Here is an 11,076-nt window from a genome sequence, read left to right as displayed (position 1 = left end):
GACAGGAAGGAGGGAGGAGCTGGAGAGAGGAAGGGATTGACAAGAGGCATTTTATGTAATGAAGTGGAAAATACCACGGTGAGACTTGGAGTTATTCTTGTCTTCCAACACGCCCACTTCTCTTTTCTCTTTCTGTTTTTCTTTTTCTTTTTTGTGCTTCAACGATACTCTCAAGATTAACGGATACACTTTCCATGCACTGAAAAAAAAAAGATTAACTTCAAAAATTGAAGCACTCCGTCACACCTCACTTTTTAGCTTTGACTCATGCAAATAATTCACTTTGATTAATCTAAATACAAAACAGATTGAGTTTACATAACGGTAGCCCTCCACATAAACAATTGGGTGTTTGTTTGTGTCTTAAATGAAAAAAAAAACTGAGGTCAGAAAGGTCATATGGGTTCATACATGCGTACTTTTTCGTCTAATATTTTTTTTTTGCTTGTAAATGCACAATAAGTGCATTCTAACCAAACTATCCAGTTAACTCATAAATGCTCAGAGGAGCTCAAGACTTGATACTCCAAATAGGAACAATACCGCCCTCTTGTGTAGACTTTGCAAACTGCTTCGCAAGCACCTATTCAGCCAAGGAACTAAACAGTTTTTTGTTTTTTTTTAAATTCACAAATTATTTACAGTTTCGACATGTTACAGAGCATCAACACCTAAATTGGTCTAACTGGCAGTCCTGGAAAAACTTCATTGTCAGTCTTGGTCCCCTTCAGTCCTTCCAGAAGACAATGCACAGTGTTTCTTACATGGGAGGTCCGAGGTGAAAAGTTCATGTTCAAGTCACGATCAAGCTTAGACCTCCATGCAGGAAATTGAATTGGAGCCTCACGTGGCTGAAAGTTGACAACAAAAATATAGACAACATCTGGTCATAACAGTGATAATCAGTTCAAGTATCCCTGCTCCGATTGATTTTAGTGCATATTTCCGCAACCTGAAAATAAACAGTCCAAAAAAAATCCCCTTTTGTGGTTCTAATTGCTCAGCTGCTGGTCATAAATACAGTCCTGCAGATAAAAGCCTACCTCGCGACAGGCAGTAAACCATTTCTTGTCTCTGCCTCCACCGCTTCCTCCTTTTTTTTCTTTTTAAAACATCTAAAAAATGAGCTCATAGTGTCTAATGGATGATCAGTGGTCAGTGACAGCCACAGGCTCTGACCACCATGTTGCGGTACTTCTTTAGGATGACATTGGAGCTGTCGTCAAAGTAGAGCACGGAGATGCCGTGAAGTTGCGTGGGAGCGCAGCAGGGCTTCGGCACCGTTCCCGGGTTGATAAAGTGCACCTGTGTTTAGAAGATGTAGAAATCGGTTAGTCACGGAGCTTGACGTGTGCGGTAAAGACCTACCAGAGTTTGCACAATGGCGTGATTTGTGGCATTCATGTAAGAATTGAGCGGGAAGGCGCACTCGCCCTCGCAGTAGTACGCCGCGTAGCCCTCCGGTGCGATGATCCAGTCCTAAAGAAAAGAAAACAAATCCAGTGACGTTATAATAAAAGCATACATAATATAAATATGTAAAGATATTTAACAAATGCCTTACCTGCCATCCCAAATCTCGAAAACTGACATACAGCTCATGTTTTTTACATCCATCTTTAGATATGCCAAGATCTAACATAGAAAATGATATTAAGAAGTATACATGCTTACAGAAATATTATGTTAGCTGTAAAATGTAATCATGAAAATATTTTGAAAAAAAAATACAATTATGAAATATTCTACAGTGATTTAGTCAACATAATATTGTGATTTTTTAAGTTAGATTTCTTAACGTAATTCTTTGACTTTCCTCTCAAATGTGAACTTTGTAAGCGGCAACGTGTCAAAGGTGAAAATGTGTGCAATGGACACCTGCTGCGGCCTCGACCGCCTTCAGTGCATCTTGAACGGTTTTCTGCGGTTTAGAGCGGCTGGAATGGCGCCCCCTGTGGCCGTGGGCAGAGCGGGTGTGGCGAAAGCGAACTTCGTTGGATTTGAAGAAGGCAACCAGAAAAGGTTGCTTTTCTTGAACTCCGCTGCCCATTAATAGCCCAGCCAGTCGAGGGGTCTTTCTAGAACCTGCAGTGGAGTAGAGTGAACAACAGGGGGAGCACTCTGAACTTTGAACATGCCTTATCTGTTTTAACATAGTTGTCTGATAAGGATGATTTGAATACATTAAGATGACTCGGATTGAATTTAAATATCATCATATAACACGATAAGCACACTTTCTGTGGTAAGAAAATAAAAAAATAACGAATGAAGTTGACTGACCATGGTTGTCTTCCAGCACCAGTTGCAGGCCCAGGTTGCGCTCAGGGTTGGCCAGCCAAAGATTACTGGTGGCAGTCAGGTCAAAGATGAGCCAGCCCTCCTCTGCAGCCCACACCTCTCGCTGTTCCACCAGCAACACATCCACTTCACTGCGACAAATTGAGTATGACAACCAACACTCTTGGCTGAATTCAAATTATAGTAAGAGGTGGATAACTTCGAAAAGTTAACAGTCAACCCGTTGGCTGAATTGCACGTAGTCTCGCTTCAACAACCAACGTGACCTTTCGGAGCAGATTTGACAGATAATATCTTTGTTTACAGAGTGATTTTTAGGCCCTCCAGCAGACGTCTGTCTTTTGTCCCGACGCCTGCTCGTCTGTGCTAAGGAACCCGCGAATGACAATGGTCTTGTCCTCATCAGTGTCGTCAGGCCGACTGTCACCGACGAAGCCCACCCGTCTGTCCTCCACCATATCTCTTCGACGTGCTAAGTGTTTGTGTGGTGAAAAAAAAAAGCGTCTTACCCCTCCACCGCTTCCTGCAAGACCTGGTAGACGCTGATTCGGAACGTCTCGTTCTCATATCGTTCCTGGATAAAATCCTTAAAAATTCTCAACTCTGCTGCTGTGACAGCTTCTCCCTCTGGAATACGGGAAAGATCAAATCTGAATTCCCTTTGGTGCTTCTGGTACAGAAGTTCTTGGTCCTGATCAGCTGTTTGGAAATGAAAGATAGACATGGGGGGAATTATTTAATGATGCACTCACATCAAACTTCTGGCAGAAGTCATAAATCAACATTTGATGGCGGCTTTTACGCACAATTTACAAGCCACTCCATTCCAACGACACCAAGCTCCAAGGTTTATTATTTTAAAGCAGCTGCCGTACACTAAACATTTGACTCCCAATGAGAAACTTCCTCCCTCTCGTGGAAAAGTTAAGCCATGAGATCCGAAATCCGAGCGCAATGTCAAGTTGTGTCCAAACTGTCGGCGACTCCAACGATTCTCTGATGTGCGTCGCCTCTGGCCACATCTCGGAAACGCCGCAGCAGGAATAGAAAAACTCTCGCCTCGGCCTGCGACATGATTGATCTAAACATCACTTAAGTCTGCCATACATGCCAATAGGAGGGATAAAAACACACCCGGCACCCAATTTGGCTCCCACATGTGCGGACCACAAGAAAAGGCCCATTAAAGGCAGTGCCCGGAAAACCACAGCTGCCAGTCTGCTTTTACAAACACATTCACATGAAGTCAAGAAATCCACATCGCTGCCAGATTGTGTCACGGCCGCCACACCGCGCCTGATCCCTTTCCCATGTATGTCCGTCCCCGATTGTCGAGGATAGACGTGAAGCGGCGGCAGCCTTGCGGCTTTTCCTCCCCGCCGGAGGAAACCTTGCTCAGACTTTCCAGAAGAACAGCGGTCAGAAAAGACCCCAAAGCTTCCTGACACTTGCCCGTGTTTTTGCAGCATGAGGCAACGTGTTTGTCCTCGGAAAGAGCGCTGGAGGTCTCCGGCGAAGGTGCGCTGAGTGGATCGGTGATTTTAAAAACGGCCCGATGACATCATTGTGACATCAGAAGACAAAAGCCTCCACCACTACAATTTTAATTTCACAGCTCAAAAGGTCTCACACACATTGAGGCGGTCTTTTCAAAACACTAACACCACAAAAGCACGCACACACACATATGCAGCCGAACCCTGCAAGTCATTTGTGTGACCGCAATTAAATGCTAGAAGGGAAGAGGGGGGGGGTGTATTTTTATGAAAGCAATAATTGCTTGTAAGGACTTGGCGTGTTTACGTTAGGGACCATTAGCTGCAAAGATCAGACCTCAGATATGCAAACTTCCCTCTGGGAGGGATTTCAACACTTCACTTTGCCCCTGACACCGCTGGGCCACACAGACACCAAGCTTCCATTAACCCTTGGTGATTTTCAGATTTTTTTTTTTTTAAGAAACAGCATGGGTGGTTTTCAGACGGATCAGAGCGGTAGCAAAAAAAAAACACGACTTGGGAATTATTTGTGAAGGCTTTAAAATATAAGTGGAAGCTCAGCTTTTCATTACTCAAGAGAACACTTTAGCCCCGCTCACACCATTTACAGCTTTCGTGTGTTGACAAGTTGGACAGCATTGCACAAACTCCAAACTGTTTTCTTACAGATTATCGCAGTTACCAGGAGAACTTTGTCAAAACAAATGTTCCCCGTATGAATACATCTGCTCCACACCGTGTCTGTTTGTGTAGGATTTGGAGAGATTCATGAAGTTTGACAATCGTTCCATTTGAAGTGTCTGTCTAATCTACAAAACGACGATGGGCACAGAAGCCCGTGTGCGCTTGTTTTCGAGTGATTGCACCGAACTACACTGTGCCATGTGCAGATGAGATGTGGACGAAAAAACACAAAGTCCACCAGGAGGATACCTTCATCTGCTCGATGCTGTGATCTTTACAGGAGAAATGCCAGAATCCATTTGAGGCCATCATCTGGGGACCACCAACACAATGAGGGGCCCCAAGTTCAAAACGTAGACATTAGACTTCATAGTTCATTCTTATTGTTTATAAAAATAACATTTAAATGCCTTTGCATTTACCACTGTTGTGTTTTTGAGATGTATTCATATCCGATGGCTCTTTATTTGTGTGTTTAAGTTCAAACTCAATGAAATTAGAGTAAATGGACAAGAGTATAAACAGGTCATCTCTTTTCAGTTGGCCTTTGACCCTCTGCCAGGCCCCGAGGCAACAATGCTGCAGGATGAAACATGACGTCCATACTGGCACCAACCTGTCTATACTCTTGTTGGAGCTCTCCTGAAAATTTGACATGCATCCAAAAATGTGAAAGCTACAAAAAAGTAACTCCGCAACTGACTTACGTTCCCTGCAATGTCAACGTCAGAGCTTTCACGTTAAAAGCATGTAGTTAGCATGTCAGCCTTCCAGTCGAAGGTTCTGTGAATGAATTTTGGCTCGGGCCGTGTCGAGAGTTTGCATGTTCTCCCTCTGCTCGCATAGGATTTCTCTCACATTCCAAAAACATTGGGCCCCTGTTGCCTCATAAAACAAAAAATGGACACGGACTGTTGACAGGACCGTAGTCCGAAGTGAAACTCACAGATGTTACCCTAAAAATAGCATCATTATGACATTCAATCTTTGCAAGAAGCATTTTCACCCCAACTGTCACCTGTCGGATCGGACTTGCAGGTTCATCTTGACTACAGTTCAGAAAAAAAAAAAAAATCTAATAAAGACACTATGGAGGAGGACGGGGAAACCCCCAAACCAGCCCATTAAACTGAACTTAATAATGAACCCCATAGTCATTTGCTGCAAGATGTACACACGCGCCTCAAACTTATTTATCAAGCAAATACAGAAAAAGAGGATATTTTAAATATTTAGAATGAGGAAACATTTATGGAATGAACTTACCCAGATTGACGAAACTCATGACCATATCAGCATCATCCAGAAAGCGACTGTCCTGCAGGGTGACCAAGTTGGAAGCCTGGAGCTCCAAATGGGGATTGTAACTGGAATATCTCATGCGTGGCGCGTCTATCGAGGCAGTGTTGTAAAGGTCCAGCATGAACAACGGGGCAGCGTTGAATCTGGAGTGAACTTGCGTGGGTCGCGGGCGATGAGGCAGCCCCAGGATGGAGAGGATCTCCCGCTGCATGTCCCTGCGCTCATGGCTCCTCAGTCGGCGATGGATGAAGCTGGAGCGCACCTCGTTGTCCACGGAGACGTTGGAGAAGGACATCTTAGTGGACGAGACGACAAAAGTCCAAATCAGGAAGAGAATCTGTGTTACCAAGGCGCATGTTACGGTTTGAACCATCTTTTTACGCGCGTCTCTGAAAGATCACTTGTAAATATTCCTAGGCTCAAAACGCGAAAAGGATAATAGGGTTATAAATATTTACAAAAATCGAATGCAAAACAGTGCTCTCCTATGTTCCGGTCGTGTGCTTTCCTTTCTTATGGCAATTTTGGTGCGCGTTTAGCGACCCTCTGTAAGGGAGGAGGGGCAGGTTGGGGGGGGGGGGGGGGGGTCACGGGGAGGGGGGGAGGTTAACTACTGTAAAAAGACAAGATGAAGATTGGGCCCGTGTCCTAAAGAAGCCTATGTTGGAGTATTTTTGCCCATAAGTGTCATGCCAAATTTTAAAAAAATGTTTTAGTTGGAAAACTGTACGTATTAAAAACAGTTCTCAACACCAGACTTTTGAAATAAATAGGTCGGTCCCAACCTGATGATTTTTTTTTTTTTTTTTACTCTGAGGACTGATAACCTGCCGTTTAGTGGCATGAAGGGACTTGCCATTGGCCCCAGTGAATTAGTTTAACAATGTGCAAAGAACTCACAGTTGCTTTACTAGGGGGCCCCGGGCAATTATCGTTCAATGTAACTATTGTGCAATGAAAAACTCCTCAAAGATATCATTTCATAAAGTAACGAGCAGATGAACAGCCATGAAAAACTTGACTTCATGCTGCATAGGCTTTGTTCTATAAGAAAGGTCTGTACTTCGCTTCTGTATTTATGACACTGCAAACATTTGGCATGAAAAATACTTGCTAAACGCAAATAAAGATGGAATGTAAAGAAAAATCAATGCAAAAATAAATGCATTCTACACTCAAATGCGAAGCAATAAGTGGCATTTTTGTCCTACACTGCCCTCAAGGGGTTAAAGCATCGAAATGCACATCCCCCTGGAGCCCCTACGTCATCAAAGCGCGACACAGCGCAAAACAAGCGCCACATTTTTTGGGTTGCGCCGAATAAATTCCCTATATTCGTTTCAACATATCGGATTCAATATTGGGACACGAGATTAACGAAGTCAGGGTGCGTATACTGTTGGATAAAGAACCGTCCGCATCATTTAAATGTTGTGGTCTCTGGACGTTTGCCGGTCTGGGTGGAAGATTTCCGACCGGGAGCTAGCTAACGTAGCTGGCTCTGAATTCGCAACACTTCACGCTTGCCTTTTATGTGAATTGTCTCATTCGAATAATAATGACGCAAGATCCTAATCTGACATTTGGTTGTTGTTGTTGCGCGCCTATTACTCCCAAACTGTTGATATTCGTCAAACCCCCTTGTCGAATGTATATGTAGTTTGCCTGTTAAAATCGCTGCTTGCTTTTTGGATGATGAGAGGCCATATGCATTTCTCTTACCAGGCATAGATTACGGTAATGCACCATGAGTTTATTTGGCACCAATACCGGTTTTGGAACAACGGGAACTGGCGTTTTTGGAAACCCAACAACCGACACGCACAATCCCATGAAGGTAAACAACATTTAGTGGCTAGAGATTAACTTGTGGGCTTGTTGTCCTCAAATATTTTACCATTTCTGCTGTGTCTCAGGATGTTGAAGTGACTTCCCCGCCTGATGACAGCATCAGCTGTCTGGCTTTCAGTCCTCCCACCATGCCTGGGAATTTTCTCATTGGAGGATCTTGGGCTAATGATGTCAGTACTTCTTAAGAGTGTTTTGGGGCAATTGTTAGAACATGTGATATAAGGAATTTTGTATGATTTCCTACAAGGTGCGGTGCTGGGAGGTGCAGGACAATGGACAAACTGTCCCCAAAGCTCAGCAGATGCACACAGGTCCTGTGCTTGATACATGCTGGAGTGATGTAAGTCTTACCATACCGTCATGCAGATAAACAGAACAAATGTTCAAACTTGCTTGCTTTCTGTCCAGGATGGGAGTAAAGTGTTCACTGCTTCCTGTGACAAGACCGCTAAGATGTGGGATCTCAACAGTAATCAAGCAATGCAAATTGCACAGGTAATATGGGACGGATGCACTTTCCACCCACTATTTAGATTCTGTGTGATCACGGCCTGACTTGACACTGCTTCCAAAGAATGATCAACCGATGTTCTCCTTTCCAGCACGACGGCCCAATCAAGTCGATTCACTGGATCAAAGCGCCTAACTACAGTTGTGTCATGACCGGGAGTTGGGACAAAACGTTGAAGGTGTGTCTGCACTTTGAAATGCGGCACAGACATTTACAACCTTTCCTACATGACACACGTTTTTCTTCCAGTTTTGGGACACTCGCTCTCCCAATCCGATGATGTCTCTTCAGATGCCCGAAAGATGTTACTGTGCAGATGTTGTACGTAGATTTGACGAAGGATTATGCCATCTACGCTCTCGTTCAAGGGATGACGCTATCTCCATATCTGTGATCCGGTTCTGCAGGTGTATCCCATGGCTGTGGTGGCCACAGCTGAGCGGGGCCTGATTGTGTACCAGTTGGAGAACCAGCCCTCTGAGTTCCGCAGACTTGAATCTCCCCTAAAACATCAGGTGAGTTCTAGTTGTCTTACACATGCATTTTATCTTGAGCCTTTCTGTAACTCCAAAATGTAATGCTCCAAATGTGGCCTGCAGCATCGCTGCGTGGTCATTTTCAAGGACAAACAGAATAAGCCAACTGGCTTTGCACTGGGAAGCATTGAGGGACGTGTTGCCATCCACTATATCAACCCTCCGAACCCGTAAGTATCCGGATGAAAAGTCTTTATTTTTTTTTTAATACACAACCACAATCTGACACAAATGGTTACCTGTTTTCAATTAGAGTCAAAGACAACTTCACCTTCAAGTGCCACAGGTCGAATGGAACCAACACAGCCACCCCGCAAGACATTTATGCTGTAAGACTTACTCTCTATCTCGGACAATAACGATCAAAAACAATCATTATCATCAAAATTGCTTTGATAGGGAAGGAATGACAACAAATACTCCAAATGGATTTTCTTCCTCACCAGGTCAACGCCATTTCCTTCCATCCTGCTCATGGAACTTTGGCGACCGTCGGCTCAGATGGCCGTTTCAGTTTTTGGGACAAAGACGCCCGCACCAAGTTGAAGACATCGGAGCAGCTTGACCAGCCCATCACAGCTTGCTGCTTCAACCACAACGGCAACATCTTTGCATATGCTTCCAGCTATGACTGGTCAAAGGTAACATGACTTGAACCTGATTTTTATATTTTTTTAAATCCTTTGATATTCAAATGTATTGAGCTTCCTGATTTCTTCAGGGCCACGAGTACTACAACCCCCAGAAGAAGAACTACATTTTCTTGAGGAACGCCGCAGAGGAGCTGAAGCCTCGGAACAAGAAATGGTGAGAGCCCGGCAATGACCATCCATTAGAACGGATACCGGTTTCGCCGAATGGAATCCTCACTTCCTGGATGAGCGCGCGGCTCATACTGGGCCTTTGTGACCACCGCGCAGCCCCACGCAAGCGTGGCGGATTGGAGCAGAAACACCGATTCCAAACCACTTCTTCTCCAGTTAGGGATTCTAGCAAACTGCTTGAGTGGGAATAGCGCTTTACACAAGTGACTAAATCTCTTTGATGGCTTGTGTGGTTTCGACAACTGCGGCGTGTTCAAGCTGCCTTTGCACATCTACAATGAGTGGGTTGAGAATGAAGCTTGCAGGCTTTTCAAGCTGTCATGCGTAGCATAGCTGGCTAAATGTTGTTTGGCTATTCATCAAAACAAATTCCTCAGAATGCAGAGATGGATTGACTACTGTTATCATAAAGTCATTGAATTAGGACAAGAAATATTTTAGTGACTACCACCATTTTTGTGCTATTTATTTCATGCAAAATAGGGCATCGTATATTAAATAAAGAGCCTCTGTTCTATTTCACCGACTGCCTACCTTCCTTTCTTTAGATTCACATCTGGTGGTGTGGGGAGACGCAGACAACCAGATGCTTTAGTGTGCGTATATGATCAAGAAAGACTCCTTCCTTTTGACACACCTGGACCAGCTGCTCTGATGCTGCTTCCTGTCCATGGACCAACCAGAGAGGCCTACAAAAATGGTTGTATATGTTTATATACATATGGAGGGTTTGCCATTCATTTACATCTGCTTTTGGTTTTTTTCTTTGTCCTTTTTTTAAACACTTGTCCATTTTTTAATTTGTTGTTATTCTGTAGTTTATCTCTGAATGGAATTCTGATGTAAAATAAACAAGTGAAGATATGTTTGTTTGAATCTATTATCTATCATCCCAGATTTGCTAAGTGCTAACCGACCTAATTTGAAATGTAAACCTGTGTATAGGGACATAAAATCCATAATGGTATAGCTTAACATTTTGGTTTGCACACGCATGCATGTTTTAAGCAAGTCGACCAGCAGGTGCCGCCTGTTGTCTGTTCATCCATCCATACATTAACTAGAGGTGTTAGGTCAGGTCATTGACTGAAAGAAGAAAAGATTAGATCAAAGATTCTTCAAGTTGAATCCTTTTAACGTTGGAGATGAACAGTCATGAAAGCGGGGCGGGGGTTGCCACGAGCTTATAAATGAGGTCACAGAGGTAGCAACAAAGGCCATGTGTGAAAAGTGAACCGGGGCATAGAGCACGAGGTGGGAATTAAATGCCATTTTATTGAAGTTATTAGAGTATCACCTCACTGTGAGCCTGACTCTTAGTACTTAGCAGTGGGACTCCAAACCGCCAAGGGCAAGATTTTCCGCAGCTACACTTTACCGTCTCCTCTTAAAATCCGTAAGCAAGTGGCAGCACTTTTTGCAAGGCTTGCCTCTGCAGTGTTAAACGTCCAGTACACCTACTTTAGTCTTTGAAGCAGCTCATTTCAAGCTGCGTACCAAACAAGGCCGTATTCGCCGTTCCTAAAAAGTGGACCTGGCTTCACTAATTTACAACATGGGAAGTGGAT

At 43.9% G+C, this 11,076-nt stretch overlaps 2 protein-coding genes across 2 annotated transcripts; one reads left to right on the top strand and one right to left on the bottom strand.

Moving 5' to 3' along the window:
- Positions 1-31: 31 nt before the first annotated feature.
- On the bottom strand, positions 32-6,345 carry LOC125977442 (bone morphogenetic protein 7-like). The gene is made up of 7 exons (XM_049733913.2): positions 5,751-6,345; positions 2,811-3,000; positions 2,284-2,432; positions 1,879-2,085; positions 1,565-1,635; positions 1,369-1,479; positions 32-1,305 (listed from the first exon to the last, which is right to left on the bottom strand). The coding sequence occupies exons 1-7, from the start codon at positions 6,157-6,159 to the stop codon at positions 1,156-1,158; spliced, it is 1,287 nt and encodes a 428-aa protein (XP_049589870.1). The 5' UTR covers positions 6,160-6,345; the 3' UTR covers positions 32-1,155.
- A 671-nt stretch (positions 6,346-7,016) lies between these two features.
- Positions 7,017-9,495, top strand: rae1 (ribonucleic acid export 1). Its single transcript, XM_049733914.1, has 12 exons — positions 7,017-7,173; positions 7,512-7,623; positions 7,703-7,807; positions 7,885-7,977; positions 8,046-8,132; positions 8,240-8,326; positions 8,398-8,469; positions 8,556-8,663; positions 8,748-8,854; positions 8,938-9,013; positions 9,131-9,325; positions 9,406-9,495. The coding sequence occupies exons 2-12, from the start codon at positions 7,534-7,536 to the stop codon at positions 9,493-9,495; spliced, it is 1,110 nt and encodes a 369-aa protein (XP_049589871.1). The 5' UTR covers positions 7,017-7,173; positions 7,512-7,533.
- The last annotated feature ends 1,581 nt before the right edge of the window (positions 9,496-11,076 follow it).

This window comes from Syngnathus scovelli, chromosome 11 (assembly GCF_024217435.2).
Source record: "Syngnathus scovelli strain Florida chromosome 11, RoL_Ssco_1.2, whole genome shotgun sequence".
NCBI lineage: Eukaryota > Metazoa > Chordata > Actinopteri > Syngnathiformes > Syngnathidae > Syngnathus > Syngnathus scovelli.
This window is presented reverse-complemented; position numbering and strand designations above follow the sequence as displayed.